Genomic DNA, 26,778 nt, shown 5'->3' on the forward strand with positions numbered 1-26,778 from the left:
CCGACAAATGTGAGAGGATCGTAAAAATATTCATTAGAAAATTCCCCTAGACACACTTTCAAGTCATAGTAAACCACTCCGAAATTATTGGCAGTATATTAAATAAGATGAATTAAAGCATACAAGAAAGAAACGTCACTAGTAGGAAAATAGTCACAGAAACATAATTTAGACAGATGTTAATACAGCATAAATGATTTCAAGGAAAAATAATGTAGGACTTCTGACTTTTAAAATTCTTAAATTTGATGTATGGAATATCTGAGCTTTTATGTTTCATTAACATAGTCAAGTCTACAAGTGACCAAAATAAACAAAGATTTTAGTAGAGCAGATTGCAGAAAGGTGGGATAAAACGGAGCAGCTACCAAATGCAAGGGTTCTTCAGCTTCTGGTATCTGTTTATCTTTTTGCTACTGCCCACAAGTTAAATTTTAAAAAAAGTGCTTTTGAATTAAGAACTTTAGTCTCTCTCTCTTTTTTTTTTTCTGATCCAATACAGTGGAGATTGGTAGAATGGCCAAGTTAGGAAATATTTTTAAAGTTAATTTAATTAATTAATCTTGTTATACAGCAGGTTCTTATTAGTTATCTATTTTATACATATTAGTGTATATATATCAATCCCAATCTCCCAATTCATCACACACCCCCTCCCCCACCACTTGGAAATATTTTAAAGGAGGAAACAAAAAGACTTGCTGATGGATTGTGGGAGATAAGGAAGAGTAAAGAATCAAAGGATGGGACTTCTGTATCAGGTAATGCCAGATAGAAATTTAGACCAACCTTCCCACTGAAGACAAGTAGAAAAGCTAGAAATAGTAATAATAGTAATAATCAATCTGTTGGAAGGTATCAGAGAACTCACAAGGTGATGAAGAATTACCTGGTCAATATCCAGAAAAAGAAAGAAATACAGATTGGTGAGGCTAGCACCTGTAACTACTTTTACCTTGGGGATATTTGTTGATCTAGATGAGCTGGCTGAAAATTTAAGTAGTGCTTTACAGTTTCTTGGGGCAGGAGAGGTGGGGAGGCAAGGAGAAAGTAAAACCATTCCTCACGTAGACTACAATCCAGCTTTCAGGCCCCTGGTGGCCTAGAGAATCTGTCCTTAACGTTGGATTAAGATGATGCCAGATTGCTAATGTTCGGATTCTGGGCAGAAGTAAATGAAAATCTTCTCTGGAGACAGATAAAATCATACAGGGCCTCAAATTTTTTCTACACTTTGGAAAACAACACACAATGCTTGGCACATGAGGAAACCTGACATCACAGAAAGAAACAATAGAAACAATAGATAATAGAGATTTACTCACAGCCACTCTAACACTGGAATTCTCAGATACTTTAAAATATTCTTTTTGTGTTCAAGGAGACAAAAGACAAAGTCAAAATTTTGGCGGAAAATGAGAAATTAAAAAATGACAGCAGATTTGAAAAAAAGAATCAAATAGACATTCTAGAACAGAAAAAAAAAATGCAGTAATCAAAAACTAAGCAGCAAAACTGAAGTTTGAACCCAGGAAGTTCAACTTTAGGGACCATGGTCTTAACAGCTACTCTGAAAACTAGGAAAAAAATTGTTAACATTCTTAAACTTCCAAATTTAATGAAAGTTTAACCAACTTAAACTACATTCTGGTTAATCATTGAAAACATTATGGGATGTCATAAAAAATAGACAAATATGTAGTATGGTCAAATATGTAGTTTGGGAATACAAATTTTAAGCCACTGATATAATAAAACCATGGTCAACAGAACATTTGTCATTTCCCTGAAAAAGTTTCATTGAAAATTGAATGAAATTGTAGAGAGATACCAGCTTCTATGAATGATATAATTTTCATGTTTCATATTCTTTTACCAGAAAGTTGCACAGAAATAATTTATTAATTTAATACTGTCTAAAACTTTTAAGGTGATCCCATTGAGCTCAGTCTGGAAAATTTATTTTTAAAAGTTCCTGTTCCTTCTTGACTCTAGTAACTAAGGCGTTTTGGAGATTAGATAATATGTGTCTCTTTTCAGAATACTTTGCCTGGATATTGGTTTTTAGCCAAGGTATATGACTTGGCTTTTCATTCTTTTCAATTCATTTCTGTATTCTTCTGGACTTCCCCGTCCCAGTTGTCACTCATAGATGAAAATAACATAACTTCCTCTGAAGTTTTTTTTTTTTTCTTCTTCTCTGAGAATTGCCAGTTTTACCCGAAGTTGCCAAAATCATCACCAAGATTCACCAAGCGGTGTGTAAGGGGAATTAGGAGGCTCAAACACTGATTGAGGGGCTGGTCAGGAGTTTGGAAGGAGGGGGAAATGGGTTGGGGAGGTCCCCAGCTGTCCCTCCCCTTTCTAATGCCACAGAAAAGGGATGTTTCTCTGGTCAGCACTCCTCCCCCTCCCCCATATCCAAGTTCTCTTTGGGAAGTGGAGTAACATGTTAGAATGTTAACATACTTTGTAATCAAAATCTCAGTGTAGCTGTTACTGAATTTGCTAATAAATTGATTTGTAAAAATATTAGCTTTGGTTTCACCAAATTATCCCCAGGGGGCAGCAGAGAGTGATCTTACTGCAAATAGTGATTAGAGGCAGAGCACAGAGTTTCTCCCTCTGTCTCTGTCTCTCTGTCTCTGTCTCTCCGTCTCTGTCTCTCCCTCTCTCCCTCCATCCATACGTCCACGTATCTCTCTCTCTGTCTCTTTAAAACAAACTATTAAGTTGTGAGAGTGCCCAAATGGAAGAAAGAATGAGTGAGTAGAACAGATTAAGGAAGGGTGATAAGTGTGGGAGATGCATTAGAGTCAAGACAGAGTTAAAAAATAGGTAGTAAAGTAATTTGCCACATAATTAAGAGACAGACTTGGAGTGAGATTTCTTAGGCTTGAATCCTATCTCCATCACTTATTAGCTGTGTGACTGGACAATTTACTGACTTTAGTAAACTGTAAAATGGGGATAATGTTTTTACTTCATAGGGTTGAGAGGGTTAAATGAGGCCATATTTATAAAATGCTTAGAACAGGATCTTAACTATTTACTATGGACAGAACCAGTGAGGTCTAGAATTGATATTTTAACAAGATATAAATATATAAAATGTGTTTACTAATTTCTCTGTTCTGGTTTTACTTGTTTACTTGATATTGCATACATTTTATTTTCAAATATTTACTTCTAAATTTTCTTTTTGTACAATTTATGAACTTATATTGGAAAACAATGATTAGCTCTTATCTATCTTCTAACTTTTAAAGGAGAATTATGGAGGTATAGCATCAACTGTATATTGAAAGTGAAAAATTTCAAGGTAAATATCAATGACATAGTAGAATGTAAAAAATAGAAATATACATTTTGTGAGGCTTTCTTAAGTTACTCATCAGTACATTTAATGACTGTGCATGGAAGAAGATCCAGGACTTCAGATGGGTCTTCAGAGCTTGGATCAGGGAGGATTGCAGAAAAGTGAATTAGAGAATAGGGAAATAGGAAATGGCTAGGAGACCAGCCATTTTAGGCAATCATAGATTGAATTATAGTGGCTCTGTGGTAATTCATTAGCCTCAGATCTCTAACCATTGTACCATGAGGGCAGGGAGGAAATAAAATAAAGAGTGGAGCATTGTAGAGTTTGAATTCTTTGAAATTCTTCTCATTGTTGGGCATTGTTCTTTCACCTCCATGAAATAGTTACATTAGCAACTGGGTGGCAGTAGGACAGGGTAAACTAAGGGACTTGGGATTAAGCGTTTAGTAGTGTGCATGTGAGTTTGTGTGTGCGCGTGTGTACGCACATGCAAATGGAAGGGTAAGTCAGGCCACATATCTAAGCCAGAATGTTCACAGAGAGCAAAAATGACAAGTAGGCATTGGCCCATTACTGCAAGGATACACATCCAGAAGATTCAGCTAAGGAAGGAGGAGCAGGCAGGTACTTCAGTTATAGGCAGTCAAGACTCAAATCCAAGAGGTGAAAGAGCAGGCAATGGAGAACAAGGGGTCAGAAATAAAAGGCCGTTAGAGTCTGTGCAGTAAATATTCAAGGTCCATGCAAAGCCTTTATATAATGGGAAGGGGTCCCAAGGGCAAGATGACAACATCTTCTTGACTGGTTTCAGTTGTGGCTAAGCACGACTGTGACACAAGACAAAGAGATACACCTGACTGGAAGAAGTTTACTTCAAAAGCATTTATAGGCAGATGAATTTTTTTTTTAGTAAATCAACAGTGCAAATTGGGGGCATTATGTCTTAAAGCAGCTCTAACTTACTAAAGCTTACTAGGCCTTTTTGTCTTGGCTACTACAACATTAACCTGCATAACATTGTTCTGTTTGTCTCTGTGGGCACTGATTCATAATTGGCAGTACTGAAGAGGAGTTGGAAGACTGGTGGAGTAAAAGGTTTGAGTTTCTGGTTTGAGGGGTACCTTCCTCTTGATCTTGTTTCCATCTTTTGCTCTGCTTTTTGGGACCCAAGGGGCACACCTAAGGAGACTCTTTGAGATTTTTCAGAGACCTGCATATACAAGACAATCACATTTTTCTCTCATTCTGTTGACTTTCACGGCTTATGTTTGGTGGATGGTTATGCTAACAAACCTTGGTCTCTTTATTGTTCTTCCAAATACTTGCTCTGCATAAGAGGTCAAGGTGGGAGTTGGGAGGTTGGGGGGATGGGGTTTTGGGATGGAGGGGATGTAAGAGTGTGAAGAGAAGGTCTCATCCCGCCAAATCTACTTTGAGAATTCTATGATTTTTCACACCACGCGCTTGACTCTTAACATGCTGATTGTACATTGTGGTTGGACCTGAGATGAGGGCATAGGAGTGTGTCTATTTAAAGCTGTTGCCTGAAATTTCAAGCCAGAGGAGTTAACTGGAAAGAACAGAGGGCTAGTGAACTTGAAATGTGAGTTTTACTCCCAGCTTTGTCACCAAGTCACTGGGACCTCAGGCAGATCATGTAACCCTTCTGTGCTTTAGTTTTGGCTGTGTCATTGAACAGGCACTAACATAAATGATCATCAAGAATTTTTGATGACATGAGAAAATGCTCATATCAATATAATATTAAGTGGAAAAAATAGGTCATAGACTCAATTAAGAAACTTGCCTAGTATCATCAGATTAGTAATTGTCCAGCAGAAACTCAATCCATGGTCTTCTTAAGTATTCCATGCCCTCAAGCACCTGATTTCACTGTCTTAAATTGACTCAGTGGAAGGAAAGCTTGAGAAGGGGAAGAGGGGAAATATATATAGTTTACTCTTTGGCAAGAGGCAAGATGGAACTGCTAGCTTAAAGAAAAAAAAATGCATGTTATTTAATTTTTTTCCTGTTTGCAATGTTTTCTTCCCCTTCCTGGGGAGTTTTGCCTTGGGGTAGGAAACTCTTAGCACATACAGGAGTTTATTCCTCCCAAACATAATCTAAATACCTATGAATAGTCACATTAAGGCAGGTGTTTTTTGTTTTTGTTTTTTGGTAACTCTAAATTCCAGACGTGTGGCAACTAAAGATGAGTATTTATTTGTTAATTTGGTTCAAATGATCATTCTAGCTCTTCAAACATGAAAGTGAATGGGAATAAGTACTGAATTGTGATAGACAGTATTATGCTCCCCCCAAAGATGTCCGTGTCCTAACCCCTTGTATATGTGTAGCCTTACACAGGAAAAGAGACTTTGCAGATGTGATTAAGTTAAGGATTTTGAAATGGGGCTATGATCCTGGATTACCTGGGTGGTCCAATATAATCACAAAGGTCTCTATAAGAGGGAGGCAGGAGACTTACCACCAGAGAAGATATAACAAAGGAACAGGGGTGGGAATGATGCAGCCATGAGACACAGAATTCAAGTGACCCCTAGAAGCTGGAAAAGGCAAAAAACAGATACTCTCCATGTGTCCAGAAAGAACACAGCCCTGCCAACACCTTGATATTAGCTCTATAAGATCTATTTTGGACTTCAGACCTCTAGAATTGTAAGATAATTAGTTTGTGTTGTTTTAAGCCACTCAGTTTGTGGTAATTTATTACAGTAGTAATACACTCATGATGCTTCTAGAGTTGTATGTGACTCCCATTATAGACAGTAATCACATAAGAATTTTCAAGGGAAAAATCTTTTATTCTAAACTTGATTACTGAGGCTGTACACCTCTTCAAACTGGAGATAACTGCTAAAAGTTATGATGACTGGGAAATTTACAGGATGGGTCAAATATAGAGAAATATCCTGTTTTGCTTTGTAAACCAAATTTAGACAAATCAGTTTATCTTGGGCACGTTCAATGCCTTACTGTAAAGTTTATCTGTGTACAGCAGAAGTGAGAAGAGAACCAATGAGCTGAAAGATAATTCAATCAATCCACTTCCTCCGTCTTTGCTTCAGTGCTTCATACAGGAAATCCATTGCTGTGTCAAGTTCCAGAGAAGTTTCTTCTGTTCCAAGTTACTAATCAGGCTGAAACACATAGTATTGACGGAAGGGGCTATGAGGAAAGAAGTGTCGTCGTGCTGCTAATGGGCTAAGAGGATCCAGCACGGAGAAGTGGACGAGAGAGAGCCTCACCATGTCCATAGCTCCTTTTACACCTGTGTGGAGGAACAGTGCTGAGTGAAGGGCAGAAAATAAGAAAACAGAAATGTCCTGCACTTGGATAACTTCTGATCTTCAGCTACTACTGATTTTGACTCTCTACTTAGTTGCAGGTGGGTTTGAATTCTCTTTGGGAGGGTGACAGGAGAATGACTGGTGAGAAACCCGGGCTAAGCTTTTCCTGAGCTTTCTTTGCCTTTTTTGTGAAGCAGAGCATGATAAATGCCATCTGAGATATGGGGGATGGGGTTTCCATCTAAATTTACTTCACTTTATTATTCTTATTTTCCTCTTTGTCTTACTTATTTTATTTTGTGTCCTACTACACTCTACATATCTCTATAATTTGCCCCACTGCCCATTTCCTTATTCCCCCTCCCCCTTTTTTGAGCGAGATAGAATAAATTAATTTCTAGTAGCAATTCAAGTCACCTGAAAAAAGTGGCGCTATTTTCGTCTCCCCCTCTTAAAAAACTTAAATAATAATCCCAACCTATTTATGCTCATATTGTTAACAGTATAAATTAGTAAAATTTATTGCTTTCTTGTCACTTTCGATGACCAGGCACTTTTAAAAATATAACACGTTCCGAAGTTTGGTGGTGCGTCTGTGATGTAGGTCTGTATTTATCTTTAACATGTGTGGGCTGTCAGAGACAGTTTCTGGGTTAGAAGACACGTTCTTCAACATCTAGGTTCCTGCAGGAGTTGTGGAGAACTTGGGGCTATTGCGGGGCTGTCCGGGTTTCACTATAGAGGGTTGGTAGGAGTGGGAGGGAGTTTTCAGGTTTCACTTGTAGTAGGTGGAAGCAGCTGCAAGGAAACATTTGGTTTTAAATTTTATAGTTTGGTAATTGAAGGAAGAAAAGTATTTTTTCTCATATAAATGACTTTAAAATACTATCTTCCAGCAAAACATCTGTTTTTCTGCATGTTAATCTTACTGGTGAGCACACGTGAAGTAACTATACTGTATTACTGTACTTTTCTATGGAGCATTTTCACATACTTTTTCTCCTCTGCTCTGCACAGCAACCCAGGGAAGCAGGCATAGAAGACATTTCTCCATCTTACAAAGGTAGAAACTGAGGCATAGAGAGGCGAAATGATTTTGTCCAAGGTTACACTACTAGTATATGACAGTCATACCCAGTAATAATATACATCTGTAAGCATCACTAAACATTTGAATAGGCAATTTTCCTCAATACTTAGTCATTGTGCTTTTCACTAACAACTGCCACTAAGCCAATACTTAGTTATAAACTGAATGGAGTATTTACTCACTTAAAAAAAAAACCAATTGATCTGAATCTTTCAATAGTTGAGGTCTTGTTGTAGAAAGTTCTTAAAGAAACCTGTGCAGGACCCAACTTGGCAGGGAGTGTCAGCTAGGCAATGAGCTATTTATGTCAAGTTGCAGTATGACTTTTGGGTAAAAGAAAAAAGATCAAGATTAAAACATAATCAATAATTTTGAATTTAATGCTTTAAAGGTTTGGATTTAAAAACTATTTCTAACCACAACTAGGCGATACTACAAATATCAAATCTCTGAAGTCTGTGCTTCTATAATTATAATGTTATCAGAATGTTTAGGAAAGATATGGAAAAGCAAATTACTTTATGTGCAGTGATTTCGCATGATAAATTCACCATGAAATAATTCAGAATAATGATACGCAAAGCACTTGGGGCATGAGTTTATAACTTTATCACTAATATTTTGTTATTAATGCTGCCAAACAGAAATAACTCACTTTATTATACAAGACAAACTCACAAAGGAGAAAGAGAGCTAATGACTTCACTGTAAACAACATACTATTTTAAAAAATCCACTTACTTTATTTTTACTTATTTGCTTATAAATTCAAGCAGTGTGGTAGTTGATAGGCAAGATTTATTACGAAAATACCTGAGAGGGAAAAATAAAAACAATGCTAATCCTCCACTGCAGAGTAAAGCTCTCCAACCCTGTGTCTAGTCCCCTTCCCTCAAACTCCCTTTACCCCACACCACTTCTTTTTTACTTTATTCTATTGTCTTCTAGATTTTTTTCTTGTGTTCAAATTATATTTTGACGTCCCCATCAAAATCTTTTATAAAAGATTCTACCTTTTATAACGATATATAATCTCACAGATATTGAGATTATGAGGTTACTGAAAAGGAATCCTCCACCTTTTTTCTTCTTTGGGCTAATTTTGACCATTTGTTATGATCTCCCAGTAGGGGGCAGGCAGTAACAAGAAGAGGAGATAAAAATCAAGGCAGGGCTGTTTGGTAGCTTCCGCAGGTTTGCAAAAAACCGAAAAAGAGATTAAAAGCAATTGAGAAAAAGAAGGTGTTTGTCCTCATTAATTTCAGTCTTCTCTTCCTTTTCTAATTTGTGATAGCTGTGAATTTACACATTATGGTAATTTTTAGGTGTGGTTTCCTCTAAACATCCATGCTTAAACAATTGATAAATGAACCAAAAGTCTTTATATAGAGTCTTGTGTATAGAGAGTGTGTGTGTGTGTGTGTGTGTGTGTGAATAGGGCCTAAAAATTGTTAGCAATCTAAATTAGAGAGATCAAGCTAAGATGAAACAAACGGAGAACATTTTCAATCATTCAGTCTTGAAACTGTGTATGAATCTAGTAAAAATCCAAAGATAGGAGAAATTATGGTGGGTTGGACTTACTGAAGCCTTTATGGAAGAGATGGGTCTTGAATGATAGGTTTGGATAGATGCGGAAAGGCAGAGATAGAAAGTGGGAGGAGGAGACGTGTAGCATGGTCAAAGGCAAAGTTGTTCAGGGAGAAAAAGAACTCTTAGCTTGATGGATCAGAGATTGTTTGTTATATGACTGCAGGAAATAAGGCTGAATTTCAGGGGTCCTTGATCTCTAAACAAAGAAACTTGGATACTGTACACTAGTCAGGAAAATAATATAATAAAACAATATTTTGGAGAAAAATGTGGCATCGGTATCTCACTGAGTGGGAGTGGCACTTGGTAAAGCTTTATTGTGAAGCAGAGGCAAGAGCTCCTACCCTTGAGTTTACATTTTAGGAAGGCCCATGACATTACTGAGAGGCATTGGCAGCTGAGAAGGGAAGTTTCTTTGCGGAGGAAGATGTTAAATTCAGTATAGAGAGGGCAAACACATAGGATGAAAATCCCTACGAGTACTTGGAAGTATAGCACATCCAGAATTTGTGGATGGAGGATCCCACAAAGAGAGTACACATGAAGAGATAAAAATAATAGAATAAACTCTAGAGATTTTTGGATTTGGGTCCTAGGAGTGATAATTATTTCTTCCTCTCTATAACAGAGAGTAAGATCTGAGAAGAGATGGGAAGGGAGACAATCTGCCGTATAAATGGAATGCTTCACTTTAAATAAGAGGACAGACACTCTTCTGAAATTTCAGAGTAAGACGAGAAGTTGGATGTAAGGACGCTAATAGGTTGAGGATAGAAATAAGGAAATGGGAACAAATGAGAGTTCCACAGTAGATAAATTCCCTCCCAATAAAGTCATGAGTATTTCAGTTAATGGTGCTAGTTAATAAGATAATTCAGTTTTCATTTGGTTTTATGTTGTATCTGAATAGGGATTAAAATATAGTAACTTTTAATATATACTTTTGCCTCTTCCCCCTTGTTGTCATCAACACACATTTGATAATTCCTAAATGGGATTAGGGAGCAGATCTGTGGTTATGAAATGACTTTGGACTGTGTGATGCTAATTGCTCCTAAGAATCAAACCATTACTTTTTTTTATAGTTATAAACATTAAAAGTTGAGTTTTGAGCAGAGAATGTTTATTAGCGAGGACACTTGGAAGAAACAGCTGGAAAGTAGGACAAGGGAGCAGAGGGAGAAGTCCATCAGCAATCTTAACCATGACCCTCATCTGACCCCTCATGGGGGTCTCTAGAGTTAGAGTGGCTCCAGAGAGACTCTGCATTGAATCAAAATGGCTGGGGCTTTATACCTCCAAATTAGTCAACGGATGTGGGCTGCCCTGGGAAAAGCCTGACTGTGCGTGAGATAACTGAGGTGATCTCCGAAGATGCTGAGAACTGAAGGCTGGCTGCTGACAGTGCTCCTATAGCAGCAGGAGCAGAAACTCATTCCTCGAATAGGATTCGGGTACACATACTATCTCCATCATAGCTGCCATTTCCAGGGCTCTTCATTCCTTCCTGAATTTCTGAGTTTCTGTCTGGTGTTATTTCCCTTCAACCTAAATAATTTCTATTATCATCATTAGTAGTGTAGTTCTGCTGGTGAAGAGTTCTCTTAGTTTCATTTTATCTGAATATGCTTCATTCTTGCATATTTATTCTTGCATATTTTTGCTGGATGTAGAATTCTGGTTGACCTTTTTTTCTTTCAGCACTTTAAAAATGTTGTTTCACTATTTCTGATGAGAAGTTGGCAGACTCAAAACATTGTTCCTCTGACTATAATGAGTCATTTTTTTTCTGGCCGCTTTAAAGATCTCTTTATTGTCAGTTTCACCACATATAATGTGTCTATGTATAGTTATTTTCATATTTTCCTGCTTGAGGATTACTGAGATTCTTGAATCTGTAAATTTATGCTTTTCAGTAAATTCAGGGAAATTTTTAATCACTGTTTTCTTCAAATATTTTATCTATCAACTTTCTATGCTACTTCATTGCAGGTCCCTATAGCTATTATAGGTTTTTTTTTTCAGTTTTTTTTTTCTCTCTGCTCTTCAGATTGGATAACTTCTATTGATATATTTTTAAGTTTGCTAACAACTTCCTCTCTCACTTCTCTTAAGGCCATCCACTGAATATTTTATTTCAGATATTGTATTTTTCAATTTTAGAGTTTCCATTTATTTTGTAACTTGTCTCTTTTCATTCTGTTGAGATTTTTTGTTTTTTCATTCATTGTGAATCTATTTTCTTTTATATCACTGAGCATAGCTTAATATTTACTTTATGGTCCTTTTCTGATAATTGCAGTATCTGTGTCAATTTGAGGTTGATTTCTCTTTAATGTATTTTTTTTCTTCTAAGAATGGGCCACATTTCCCTGGTTCTCTGTAGGGTGAGTAATTTTGTTTAGATTGTGAATATTACATCTTAGAGGCTATATTCTGTTATATTACTTTGTTGATTTTTTTCCCCCAGAAAACATTTACCTTGGTGGAACTCAAACTAAAAACTCTCTCAGACAGTATTTTATTTCATTTTTTTTTTTTAAAAAAATGTATTTATTTAGGCTGCACCAGGTCTTAATTGTGGCATGTGGGATGTTTGTTGTGGCACGCGGACCTCTTAGTTGCGGCATGTGAACTTTTAGCTGTGGCATGTGAAATCTTAGTTGTGGCATGCATGCAGGATCTAGTTCCCTGACCAGGGTTTGAACCCGGGCCCCCTGCATTGGAGCGTAGAGCCCTACCCACTGGGCCACCAGGGAAGTCTGATCTCTTGGACAGTATTTTAAATCTCAGTGCTTTTACCTTTAGCTAGTTGGCTTCAAGTGTGCCCTGCCATGTGGGGCTTGGGGTCAGCCAGAGAGGTGGGTACAGTTTATACACAGAATTTAGAACTCTAGCTCTCTGCCTCTCTCAATTTCAAGAGACCAAGGTTGCCCTGAAATTTATATTCTTGTTCTTCAGAGAACTGTGGGTTTTCTATTAGAGTTTTAGCTGTCCAGTGTCATGCCAACTGCAGCCTTTCCTGGGACTAGAAGTGGTAAATATGGGAAACTTTCTTTCTTTCAAGGATTGATACCTCTCAAGAATCTTCTTGCTTTTTCTACTTGCCAGTGGCTTCAAATAGTTGTTTTTCTATTTGGTCCAGAATTTGTGGTTGTTATGTGTGGAAGCTTACTTGTCCATAAACAAAGTAGAACTTTCTTCAAATCTATGTCTTTTTAATATCATTGTGTTTTTACCAAGTGATATTGATTTGGTTAGTTGTATTATCTTGGACATTTAGATCGAATGTATTATATTATTAAATGCCTTTTTGTTTTCTAAATTTCATCCATGCCTTGACTATTTTGGTGCTTTTCATTTTTCTCAAGAAAATCTCACTCTCCTTTCCCTCGTTTTCTAGATTCTTATATATCTCTGTAGTGGACTTAAAGATCCGTCATGAGATATAATTCTAACCGCTAGCTATGTCATCTTTAAGAAATTACTTGCCCCCCCTTTAAACAGTAATTTCCTCATTTGTGAAATAAAGGAGATGCATGACACTATTGAGAAGTATTGAGTTTTCAGACAGGAAGGATTTTAGAAACTTTCAAATTAAATTCTTTCATTTTATACATGGGCAAATAAAGCTCAGAAATGTTTAAGGAGTTACTAAAGACATTACCCAACTTTTTAGTGGATGAGCTGAGCTTGGAAATCCTCCATAGCACCAAAAAATAGAGGGGAAAATGGATGTGGCAAGTATATGTGGGAGAATCTATGGTTTTTTAGATGTGATGTACTTGAAGTAACAGCAAGCATTCAAGTGAAGAGAAATAGCAGCTTAAGGGTTGAGATTTTTGTTTAGGAAAAATAAGTCAAGGCTAGCATGTGGGCTAGTTTTTCTGTCAGTCAATAAGTAAGTGGGTGTCTGCCATGTGTCAGACACTATGCTTCATGCTGCAGATACCTGAATAAGACAGACATTGATCCTGCTCTCATGGACCTTAGAATCTGGTAAGAAAGGTAGATATTAACTAAATCATCGCAAATAATTAAGCAATATGAAATGTGTAAAGAGAAGTATAGGGTGGCATGGAAATGTGTAATTGGTAAGTCTGATCTGGTCTGAGGGTCAGGGAAGACTGCCCTGTGGAAGTGAGGTTTAAGATGAAGATGAGCAGAAAATAGCTAGGCAAGGAGGGTTGAGGGGATGAACATTCCAGAGAGTCAAACAGCCTGTACGAGGGCAGAGGGAGCTAAACTGTGACTGAAGTGGTAAAACAAGGAGAAAGCAACTGTGTCGAGGCCCAATTCAAATTCTGGAGGTGGGAAAGGATGGTGAGAGAAGGTGTAAAGGGAGAGAGGAGCAGGCGAGACTTGGGGCAATACCTTTATTAAGGTGCCTGAGGAGACAGGCAGGCTTGCAAATGAGGAGACAGAGAGAAGCACAGGGTACTGGTAGAGGTGAAGGAAGGGGTTTTAGAGGGAGAGGAAAATAATAGCATCAAAGTATGCCAAGCAACTCAGGAACATAAGCACTGAAGAAAGGTCTAAAGTTTGAATGTAAAGGGCCTGGTGACCTTCAAAATTGTGGTTTGAATGGAAGGGTATAAGAGCCACAAATTGCTGACATAGAGGATGGAGTGGGTGGGGGGGAAACTGAGACTGTGGGCTTAGACCACTAATTCTATGTTAATTTTCTATCAACATAGGGGGAGCCTGAGTGTGTTCAAACTGTGTCATTGGAGAACAGTCAGTGATTCGGTAAAGATATTTTCCCAAACAGGGTGTTCGCATATGCAGTTTTAAATTGTTTAGTGATTTCTTTTCTTTGTCCTTGCCATTTTGTTACTTTACCATGAAATACTATGACATCTTTCCCTACAATTTATCTATTACGTAATATGGGAGTATCTGGTTATAGGATTTATTTTTGTGGTATTGACAATTTTTGAAAAAATGTTCAAGTAGTAAATAGTGGTAGATTCAAAATTATTAAATCTAGTTGTTTTTATTCTCCAAAATATCATTCTATCTGCCTTTTATTGGCTCTCTCCTACATGTTACCCAGAAGTTGTTCTAAGCCAGTAATTTTAAGCTAGTTGCCGGACAGTCACCCGCAGGGCCTAAAGTATTAAAGATACAGTGGTGGCATCTTAAGCCTACTTAATCAGACCTTTCAGGGCATCTGGACTTTCACAAATCTTTGCAGGTTATTCTGATGGGAGCTAGGATTAAGAACACTGTTTTAGGTCTTTCTTCATTACCCGAACTATCCCTGTTGTCCCAGATCTACAGGCTGCTATAGATCAGATTCTGTTCACCTTCAGATTTACCCATCATCCAATGTGGACTTTAACTTCCCCAAATGATAAGGTTTCTGAGGGCCAACGCCTTGCCTTATTCATTCTACCATCCCCAGAGCTCTGCACAGCTACCTGAAGCTGAGTACGTATACTCAGAAAACGTCTATCAACCTAAACTTCCTCAAAATGTCTCTTGTATCTGTAACCACTCTTGCCCTTTATGCTTCTCTCTCAGAAACCAAGTGTCAGTCTTCAAAAGCAAGCCTCTACTTTGCGTTTGTCTCATCTCCTCCCACTACCTTTAGGATCCTGCTTTACCAGTTAGCCTCCTTCATTCTTGTAACTTCTAGCGCTCCCTCCTTCTGTCTACAAATATGCTATGTTCTCCTCTCTTCTTAAATACCCTCTCAGTCCTCATAGTTCCAGATATTGCCCCATATCTCTCTTTCAGGTTTGACATGAAAGGATAAAGCCACTGTCCCATTCTCCCATATCTCCCATACCTTCAAGGTCAAACTTCTTGAAAGAGCAAGTCTACATTTGTTGACAATTGCTTCTGCTTGGCCCCTTGCAATCTGTTCTACCCCTCCCTCTGTACTATAACACTACTTTCTTACAGCTCCTAAATGTCTCTGATGACCTTGTTAGCAAACCATAAAGCCTCTTAGTCCTTACTTTAAGACTTTTCATACACGATTTGACCTTGAGTATTTCTGTCTTGAAATCTCTTTCCCTGGCTTCAAGACACTGCATTTACTTTTTACTTTTCCTCATCATTTCTGCTAACTTCACTTCCTCCAACAGATCCCTAATTTTAAATGTTTTCAAGACTCTGGTTGTGGCCTCTTCTCTAATTTCCACAACAGAGACAGCAATTTGGCAGCCCATGGGCTGGATCTGGCTTGAAGAGACTTTTGACTGGTTCATGTAATATTTTTAAAAATTTGAATTTGTTGCCAATATTTTTAAATTGGGAGATTTTACCCCAAAACCCTGAGATAATGTCTGGGGTTGCTGTGAGGATTAAGCTAAATGATATATATAAAACACTTAATAATGTGTCTGAATTTTACAAACATTAAAAAAAATCGTATCAATAATTATTTTGCAGTTTCCAAAGCTCTTTCATAGATATTATTTTATAACTTATTTAATTGGCCCCTACAGATAGACTTTTTGGTTGTTTCTAGTTTTTTTTTTCTTGGAATTAAAAACTATGCTGGAATTAATATCCTAGAACATAAGGCATACCTTGGAGATATTGTGGGTTCAGTTCCAGACCACCACAATAAAGTGAATATTGCAATAAAGTGAGTCATACAAACTTTTTGGTTTCTCAGTGCATATAAAAGTTATGTCTACACTATACTGTAGTCTATTAAGTGTGCAATAACATTATGTCTAAAAAACAATGTACATACCTTAATTTAAAAACGTTATTACTAAAAAATGTTAACCATCATCTGACAACACAGGGTTGCCACAAAACTTCAATTTGTAAAAATCTTAGTAAAGTGAAGCACAGTAAAAGGAGATATGTCTGTATCTTTGTATATTTGATATGCACATATATTCATGATCTGTCCACTGAACACACTGACCCTTGTGATCACTGATACACATTTGTACAACATCTTCCATGAGCTAGGGAACAAATCTGTCTTCATTAACTAGTTTTGGACTATGTGATGGTAACTGCCTCAAAAAAAATTAGCCCAACAATATGGCTTTCATTAATACTGTGTCCTAATAAAATGATGCAGACTTTGTGACTATCGTCACACACACAAAAATTATTCCCAGAAATATGGTTTTTATTATCATTGTATCCTATCCATGTTTCTTTTCCAAATGGCTAATTAGTTCTCCTAGTATCATTTATCAGTGATATAAATAATCATCCTTCCCCTTACGAATTTAAATGACCACTGTTATCAGATACTAAATTCCCATATGTGTAGATAAAGCAGCTGAGGTTCAGAGAGTAATCTGTGCAAAATTACAGAGGTAATAAATGGAAGAGCCAAAATGTTAGTTGATTTTCTTACTCTAATTTTGGTGGGTTTTTTTTCTATTTTTGTCTCTGTTAAAACTTTGGGTTTTTACCCGATATTTTGTTTACTGAACACCTAATTAGGTGTTGTCTGCTACTAAATTAATGTATTTTAAAACATAAATCATTTTCACACTGTAAGAACACGAAATATATGTTGTGATACCAGGATCAATTGTTGACATTATTATGTTAAAAAACGTAAGTATTCTTGTGTTTCTTTGTACTTATTTTAATTTTCTTGTATAGTGACATATATAATATATATTGCAGAGTATGATATATGTGCATTTTAAAGAACAATTATACAGTGAATATCTATGTAAATTAAGACATAGACTGTTGCCAATTCTTCCTCAATTATAGCTCCCAAACTTTGCTCTAAAGGTAGCCATTATCTTTTGGGATAATCATTCTCTTTGGTGTATAATCATTCCCTGGTTTTTTTTTACATTTTACCATGTACATATGTAGTCCCTAACAATAAAATTTATTTTGCCTTTTTTTTTGGTATTGTGCATAAATGGAATCATACTATGTATATTATAACTACATTTATTTAGTCAATATTATGTTTGAGATTTAACTATATTTAAGTATGTAGCTGCTGTTCATTAATATAAATAATTTTTATCATAAAGTTTTAGATGTTTGCAAAATAGTTTTTTTTCCCCTGGAAAAATTCTGGTGCAGAAATAACAAATATGATTTAAAATAAAAAATTTCGTATTTTACATTTCAGTTTCTTTCCTTTTTGGAGGCAAGGATCATGTTAATTGAAATATTAAGCTATGAGACAGATGAAGGAGATAGTTTTAATTTTAAAAGGCATGTTTCATTTTATATTGCCAAAATGTCAAACATTTATTTTTTTTTTTTCTCTTCTGTTTCCGTAGGAAAATACATTTGTCTCAGGGAAAAAATCCTGAAATCATTATGGGAGACTAGATTTATAGCAAAAGCTGAAACTATCTTTTTTTTTAGCCCTGGTCTTTCTTCAGATCCTAGTATATTCCCTCCGGATACATGTTCTCTGCACATAAAATTACTTTTATTTGGAATATTCTCCTCTCATTCTCTTTCTTATTATCAGCTTCTTGTTCATTGGGCCATGTATTAATCACCTATCACTGCATAATAAATTAGCCCCTAACAAATATTTATATTCTCACAGTGAGCCAGCAGTGAGTGAGAGAGAAAACACCAGGACAGAAGCCACAGTCTTTTTATAACTTAATCTTGGCAGTGACATTCTATCACTTCTGCTGTATTCTATTTGTTAGAAGTGAGTTAGTAAATCCAGCCCACACTCAAGAGAAGGGGATTTTACAAAGACACGAATACCAGGAAGAGGGAACAGTAGGTGCCATCTTAGAGGCTGCCTACCATGCCTCAGTACTAGGATAAGTTACTCAAGGTACATTTTATGTACTTTTCATTTATTGCTATTGCAATTTCACATAATTATTTGATTATTTGGTTAATGTGTATTGTCCCCATTAGATTGAAAGCTCCATGATAAATGGGCATTTATTGAGTGTCTAGCTATTGTAACTGAATAAATAAATATTATTAATGCAGCTTCCAGTTTCCCTCCACCAGTCCAAAAGCTCTTATATATGTGATAGGTGGTCACTAAGATACCATCTCAATGAAAACTAGTGAAAGAAGGCAGAAAGAAACCTATTTTCTTTCTTCCAAAATTTCTTGTAAAATTAGTGCATTACTTTTCAGGTAGCTTTAGTAGAGAAAAAGATCACATGAGTCTGTTATTCCAACCATTCCTGCTTGCTATTTAGAAAATAAAATTGGGGGGAAATTGGCTATGCTTTCAATTATTCTTACAGGGGTGGGAGTACTTTTAAATTATATATCAGAAAAAAAAATTGTAAATTAGGATCCCTTCCCCCAAAGTTACAAAGTTTATGGATTTTCTGGCCAATTATCATGGACTTCCACTAGTTCCCAACATGAAAATCATTGCATTAGAAGCAGAAATAGAATTAGACTATTTGGATGACAATTCATCTTATTTTCAGGACCTCTGAAGAAAACAATTCAATGTCTCTTCTTGCTTGAATCCATTCATAACTCTAAAAACTGTTGGGAAATAATACTTTTATGTCTAACCTATATCCACAATATGCAGTTTTATATAACACAGTACAAACATACTAACTAAAATGTTAAGCTTGATATTTTAAGCTTTCTGGAGCCAAAAAGTTATAGTAAAGTTTTCTATACTGTATTTACTTCACCATACTGGTGATTAGAAAAAGTTATGTGCTCAGTATAGCTAAATAAAGTTCTTCTGGCAATGTAATTTTAATTTTCTTTGTGTGATTAAGATCTCAGTCTCAGAGTTGCATTTATTTTAAATGAAACTTGAATCTTTAGGAGAGATGTACGGTTTCCTTTTTACTGGGTTTAAAACCTCAGTTTGTAATGTTCATTGGATACCTTTCACTAGTTATTCCTTACTTATTAAGTAAGGATGACAGTCTGTGTTTTGCAGAGGAGAGAACTAGAGTAAATAAATTCATTTAATTATTTATAATGATTCAGGGAAGAAGCACAGTAAGAAGTAAAACTCATATCCCTCATATTTTCCTGCCACTGCTTAATCCAAAATCGTCCAGTTCTGTATTTATTATGATAACTTGCAGAGTTTTGAAGTCTGAGAGCTTGAAACACCAAATATTTTCCTTGTGTAAAATATCAGAATATTCTCACAGATTTCAGTGTATTGAAATATATTCAATATATTTGTATTCTATGTTCCTTTTCTAAAAGAGTTGATAGTAAGTTCATTAAATGTTAAATAACAATAAAGATGACAAGATGCAAAGACCATAATAAGCAATAAGAATGACTTCTAATTAGTTCAATACTAGCATAGAAGCCTCAAGTTTTGGAGAGAAATATCAGAAGAAACGTAAAAATAAAGCTATTCTACATTATTCTCTTTTACAGCTATATGGTAATTTTATTAGAGCATAGCCAGATACTTTAAGCTACAGTTTTGCTTCAATTTTAGAATTCTTTTAGCTTAAAATTCATTTGATCAGACTCTTTACTGCTTGTTTGTATTCTCCCAAAACCTTGCCAATGAATGAAAGGGCAGAAAAATCTTTAATTTTTTGTTTTCCATCTTCATACCTTAGAAATAATAATCTAAGGCACTAGACTGACTATTTAAGTATGGCATAATCCATGTTCTATTTTGGTTAATAACAGTTACTGAATCAGAGGTTTTTATCGAGAATGGTGAAATTATCAGAAATGCCTATCTCTAACTTTTTTAGTCAGTAGAGCCCAGCAGAGCACAGGATTTTACAATAGATAAAAACTGTTAAGTAGCACAAAAAAACCATGTGCTGTTTCTGAGAGGCTTTTTCACTCACTGGAGGAAGCCTTTGGAGTATGGGTTTGCACAGTCAATGCCTATACAGTGTCTACTGTGTGGGTGGTATATGCTTGCTCAGGCATATGACAAGGACGATTTGGGAAAGAAAACTCAAAGTGAGTGCTCAAAGTGACTAAGAGGTTTCGTTAGTAGTCAAATCACAAAACATCTTACTTCTACTGATGATTTTGACTTAGATGGAAAAGGGTTTTTTTTAAACAGTATTTTCAGTGCCAAGGTTTTTCATTTGTATTTTCTTTTATGTTTATTTGTGTAGAAGCATGTTCTAATATTATGTATGTTACAACCTGATGTTTCTGATATTATTTTAAATTAACTCTAGGGATAATTTATGTACAATTAACTGTGTCCGTTTAAAAGGTACATTATGATGAGGTTTGACAGTTGTATATATCTGTGATCATCATCGCAAACAAGATACAAAACATTTCTATCATTCCCAAAATATTCCTCCATGTATATTGGTAGTCCATCCTTGTCTTCATTCCCATATCTTCAGGCAACCACTGATCTGCCGTTTGTCACCATAAATTAGTTAGCATTTTACATTAGTAGTACTCTTTTGTGTAGTGTGTAGTGTACTCTTTTGTGTCTGCCTTATTTCACTCAAGGGAATGATTTTGAGATTCATCAATGTTGTGTGTATTCCTTTTCATTGCTGAATAGTATCCCATTGTATGGATAACTAATTTATCTATTTGCTGACTGGCATTTGGGTTGTTTCTAGCTTCTGGTTATTTGTGAATAAAGCTGCTATGAACATTCATGCACAAGTCTTTGTGTGGACATATGTTTTTATTTCTCCTGGGTAAATACTTAGGATTGGAATGGTGAGGTTATAAATGGGCATATGTTTGACTTTTGAAAAAACTGCCAGAAATTTTCTAGTGCAGTTATACTTTTTTACATTCCCATTTATAATGTGTGAGTGTTCCAACTGCTTCACATTCTTGCCAATATATATTATCAGTCTCTTTAACTTTAGCCATACTTATAGGTGTGTAATCATTATCTCACTGTGATTTAAGTCTGTATTTCCTCTACGATTACTAATGTTGAACATCTTTTTGTGTATTTATTGGCAATTTGAATATATTATTGGTGAAGTGTCTGTTCAAGTCATTTGCCTGTTTTTTAATATTGAATTTTAGAATTATTGAATTGTAAAAGTTCTTCACATATTCTACATAGCAGTCTTTTGTTAAATACCTGTATTATAAATACTTTCTCCTAATCTGTGGTTTCCCTTTTCATTTTCTTAATGTTCTTTTACAAAGACCAAAAGTTTTAAATTTTGATAATGTCCAGTTTATCAAATTTTATTTCATGGTTTGTTATTTTGTATTATAAGAAATCTTTGTATATGCCAAAGTCACAGAGATTATCTCCTATGTTTTCTTCTAGAAGTACTACAGTCTCAGCTTTTTACATTTAAGTCAATAATCAAATTTAAGGTAATTTTTTGTATATGTTATTAAGTAGTGGTTAAAGTTTTTTTTTCGTCTTACATACGGATATCTAGCTGTTCCACCACCTGTTGTATAAAAGACTTTTCTTTTCCTTTTAAATTGCCTTAACATTTTTGGTGATAATCAATAGACCACAAATGTGTGAGTTTATTTCCAGACTCTCTATTCCGCTCTATTGAAGTATGTGCCTATCCTTTAGCCAATGCCAGACTGCCTTGATCAGTGCAGCTTCAGAGTAAAGCTTGAAATTAGGTAATATGAGTCTCCCAGTCTTATTCATTTATTAACTGTTGCTTTGGCTATTCTAGGTTTGCACTCCCATAAATATTTCAGCTTCTTAATTTTCACAGAAAAGGCTACTAGATTTTAATTAAGACTGTGTTGAATCTGTAGACCAATTTGAGTTGACCTCTTGAGTCTTTCCATCCAAGAACAAGGTATTTATCTCCATCTATACAGGTATTCTTTAATTTATCTTAGTAATATATTTTGTAGTTTTCAGTGTATAAGCCTTGTGCATCTTTTGTTAAATTTATTCCTAAGTTTTTTCTTTTGCATTACTATAAATAGAATTGATGTAAAAATTTTATTTTCTAATTATGTGTTGCTAGTATACAAAAATATAATTGTTTTAAAACATTATTAGCATTTTAATACTATGACCTTGCTAATTTCAATTAATTCTAGGAGCTGTTTTATAGATTTCTAACAATCATGTCATCTGCAAATAAAGACAGTTTTACGTTTCTGTTTCTGATCTATATGCCTTTTTTTCCTCTTGCTTTATTGCAATCGCTAGAACCTGTAGTACAAAATTAAAAAGAAGTAAGAGCAGAAATTCTTGCTTTGTTCTTGATTTTAGAGGGGAAATATCTCATTATTAGTATGATGTTAGCTATAGGATTTTCATAGATGCTCTTTAACTGTTTGAGGAAGTTTATTTCTATTCCTAGAGTTTTAAAAATCATGAATGAGTGGTGAGTTCTGTCAAACGCTTGTTCTACATCTGCTGAAATGATCATGTTTTTTCTCCCTTATTATGTTAATGTGGTCAATTTCATTGATTTTTGAGTATTCAACAACATGCATTCTTGAGAGAAACCTTATATGATCATGTTGTATTACAAGTGCTAGATTTGATTTGCTAATACTTTGTGAAAATTTTTTTTGTCTTAAAGTTTATAAGGGTTACTGCTCCATCGTTCTTCTTATTTGTAATGTGTTTGCCTGGTTTTGGTGAACAGTGTATTCTACACTCATAAAATGAGGAGGGAAGTGTTCCCTCCTTGTGTGTTTTCTGAAGGGGGTTTGTGTGTAGAACTGGTATTACTTTATTAAATGTTTGCTTAAATTTGTCAGTGTAGCCAATCTGATGGGAAGATTTTTATCAACAAATTTAATTTCTTTAATAAGTATAAGGCTCTTCAGATTATCAGTTTAATCCCAAATGAGGTTTGAAAGCTGTGTCTTTCAATGAACTTGTCCATTTCATCTGTTACTGAATTTGATTAGCATAGTTAATATTTGCTTGTTATTCTTTTCATGAATGTAGTATCTATGTTAACGTCCCTTCTTTCATTCCTGATATTTGTGTTCTGTTTTTTTCTTGATAAATATGGCTATTGGTTTATAAATATTGAAGAACTTTTCAAAGAACCAGCTTTTTATTTTTTTTTTTTGGTCACACCATGGCTTGCAGGATCTCAGTTCCCCAACCACGGACTGAATCCGGCCCCCGGTTGTGAAAGCACCGAGTCCTAACCACAGGACCACCAGGGAACTCCCAAATAACCAGCTTTTGATTTTGCTTGTTTTCTGTTTTGTTGATTTCTGCTCTTCCTTTTATTATTTTCTTCTTTCTCTCTTGTTTTTAGCTTCTTTAAGTGGATTTTAGATATTTCTTATTTTGTAATTAATATTTAAAGCTATTAATTTTTCTGTAAGCATTGCTTTAGCTGCATATCACAAAATGTGATACTGCATACACTTTTATCTGTCCCTCTTCTTTCATTAACAATATGCCCTGGAGATCACTCCATAATAGTAATATAAAGATATCTCTCATCCTTTTTAGGAGTTTCATTATACTTCATTTTGTGGATGTCCCATAATTTAGACAACTAGTTCCTTACGGGTGGCTATTTGGGTTATTTCTAAAAGTCTTGCTATTACAATGTTGTAATGATGAGTCTTCTGTATATATATTTTTTCATACTGTTGCCTGCATATCTTTGGGATAGATTCTGAGAAGTGATATGGCTGCGTCAAAAGGAAAATGCATATGTAACTTTGCTGTTTACTGTCATATTTTCCATTATCGAATCGGTAACATTTTACATTCCCACCAGCAGTATATTGGCATGCCTCTCTCTCTACAGTTGTGCAAACAGAGTATGTTGTCAAACTTTTGGGTTTTGACTATCTTATTGGTGAGAAATGGCATTTCTGCATAGTTTTAATTTGCCTTTCTTTTACCATAAATGATGCTGTGCTTCTTTCTAAATGACTAAGAGACATGTATACTTCTTTTTCTGTAAACTAACTGTCCATATCTTTAGTCCAGCTTGCTATAGGGTTGTTGACCTTTATTTTTAACCCACCTTGAGCCAGCCACCTGCCAGGGAGCTGCGCAAATCACTCTTTTAAGCACTGAGGATGAAGAATGAACAACATAGATGAAAATCCCTGCCCTCCTGGAGCTTACAATCTTGTGAGGGAGTGGTGGGTTTGGCCCATGAATTTTGGCAATTGTCTCAAATCTTCCTCCTTAGCTTAACTATTTCCATTCATATCCAGCATTCATAATGCTTGTATCCATGTGCCATTATAATCCTGATTTTATGGACTTGCCTTTTGATGTGCTCTTCCAGACGGTTGTCTATCAGTATTTCTACAGAAACATGGCTTGGACTACCTTCTCCAACTCCCTCAATTTGGGTGAATTTGGGCAGTGTATTTATCCTGGTGTATTTCTTAGGATCCGACCCTTCGTTCCTACTCACTGCAGGAAGAACTACTCGCATGAAAATAACTGGGCAATTGGAGCAGCTTAAAAGTTGGGTGGCCTTGGCCAAATTGCTTCATCACTGTGTATCTATATTTCTTCATCTCTAAAATGAGGATGATAACACCTGTCCATGTGGAGAGACTAAAATGAATAACATGTGCAAATTACCAAAAATCTGTTTCTAACGTTCAAAAATTATTATTTATCAATGTTTTGTAAAAGAAAATGGTAGCTAAGAGAAGTAGTGCATTCAAAATTTCTCCAGAAAAACACTGTGCACTGAATTTTACTGTAAAATGTTTCTCTTTGCTGGACAGATATATCCATTGTAGGTGCATTAGAAGTGTATCATTTCCTTGTGAAAACTTTTAGGAGTGTTGTGTCTTCCACAGTTAGAGCCCGCCAATATCCAGCCTCAATTCTAATCACACATCCAGTTTTTCTCACATAATGGCAATATAATACATAATGTGTAGTTCTTTGAAAATCCCGTGGCTTCATGCCTTCTTCTAAATGTCATTCTTTGTGCAATTTTCTTTTTCCTTCTACCTTCCTGGAAAACTGACCTTCTAAGATCCAGCTCAAATATTATCTATTGTAGAGTCTTTCCTAATCTCTTACTACTGCACTCTTAGAATGAAACATCTCTTCTTTTTATCTTCTGGACATTATGTATACTGCTATCATCATACCAACAACTTTATGTTATTATTGTTTACATAGCTAATTTCTCGCCTGGACCTTAGGCTCATGGAGGGAAGAAGCTATTGTTTATTCTGATGTCTCTATGCCTAGTGAGTATTTGCCAGGAGTTGATACCCTAAAAATGCTTATTCTCACTTAGAGCTCACCTTATAAAATTTGAACTTAATAGACAGCTGTCTATACGATGTTATCTCAACAACATTTAGGAAGCTCCTTTTTTTGCTCTATACCAGCATCCAACCAACACATCACTTCTAAACTTCTTCTACCTCATCACTGGTGCCTGAAAAATCTGTACCAGATAGTAAAACACTTTTTCACAATTGGAGATAGATTAAATGCATATAAGCCTGGGAGAAGAAATACTTTGACTTGAATATAAAGACAGGAGGGTGGTAAGGGGCACTCTGGACTGAAAGTAGGGGTATGCCAAACAGGTAGGAAGATCAATTCAAAAGTTCATACTGAGACAAATTTTTTATGAGACTTTTGCTTGCCTGTCATAATTGATGTATTTATTGGCAACTGCAACCCTAAAATAGCCCAAAGGATGTGAAAAAATGTGATTTTAGGTAGGAGTCAGAAATACTAATGCATATTCCTCTCTTTACTTCATATGCCTTTTCAGAATGCATAAGCGCAGTAATGGAAGATCTTGTTACATCAAACAACTCATTAATGCAGCAGATGGTCAAGGACAATTACAGTTGGGGTAATGCTCACCTTTTAATGATAATTCTAATAGAAGAATACTTGATGCTTGTACAGTTTTTATGTATAGTTTTACTTTTTAACCCCAAGGTAGGTGTATTAGTCAGGGTTCCTGAGAGAAACAGAACAGGATGTACATGTGTGTTGGGCATACATCCTGTAGAGAGAGATTCAGAGAGAGATAAATAGAGATAGACATAGAGATAGATAGATAGATAGATAGATAGAGAGAGAGAGAGAGAGAGAGGTTGTGTTACTTTAAGGAATCGGCTCACACGATTGCAGAGGTTTGGCAAGTCCAAAATATGCAGGGTAGGCCAGCAGGCTAGAGACCCAGGGAAGAGTTGCAGTCTGAGTCTGAAGGCAGACTGCTGGCAGAATTCCCTTTCCCAGAAGGTTAGTCTTTTTCTATTAAAACCTTCAACTGATTGGATAAGGCCCATCTACATTATGGAGGGTAATTTACTTTACTCAAAGTCTACTGATAGAAAGTACCTTCACAGAAAAATCTCAAATAATGTTTGACCAGGTACCTGGGTACTGTGTCCTAGCCAAGTTGTCACATAAAATTAACCGTCACAGTAGAAAAATGGGGGAGAAAGACGGATGAACTATTCTTCTCAATTCTGGTTTCAAAATTCTTGAGAAAGTACTCTGATTTGTCCTGCTGGGTGAGGTGCCTACCACTGGACCAGACCATTTTAATCAGGGTGTGGCATCTGGAAGAAGGACTATCATCAGCCCAACTCATGTGAGGTGCCCATGATGGACGAATCCATTATGACTACGGAATGGGTGG

At 35.8% G+C, this 26,778-nt stretch overlaps 1 protein-coding gene and 1 long non-coding RNA gene across 2 annotated transcripts in view; one reads left to right on the forward strand and one right to left on the reverse strand.

The window, feature by feature from the left end:
* Nucleotides 1-6,221: 6,221 nt before the first annotated feature.
* Nucleotides 6,222-26,778, reverse strand: part of LOC137225214 (uncharacterized) — a 79,353-nt gene continuing 58,796 nt past the window's right edge. The window contains exon 3 of the long non-coding RNA XR_010943739.1: nt 6,222-6,614. This is a non-coding gene — a long non-coding RNA (uncharacterized lncRNA). The remainder of the gene's footprint in view (nt 6,615-26,778) is intronic.
* CD200R1 (CD200 receptor 1) overlaps nt 6,372-26,778 on the forward strand; it is a 32,796-nt gene continuing 12,389 nt past the window's right edge. Inside the window, exons 1-2 of the mRNA XM_067738902.1 lie at nt 6,372-6,731; nt 25,897-25,980. Coding sequence (XP_067595003.1) covers nt 6,665-6,731; nt 25,897-25,980 — 151 coding nt within the window. The 5' untranslated portion in view covers nt 6,372-6,664. The remainder of the gene's footprint in view (nt 6,732-25,896; nt 25,981-26,778) is intronic.

This window comes from Pseudorca crassidens, chromosome 5 (genome assembly GCF_039906515.1).
Source record: "Pseudorca crassidens isolate mPseCra1 chromosome 5, mPseCra1.hap1, whole genome shotgun sequence".
In the NCBI taxonomy this organism is placed as follows: domain Eukaryota; kingdom Metazoa; phylum Chordata; class Mammalia; order Artiodactyla; family Delphinidae; genus Pseudorca; species Pseudorca crassidens.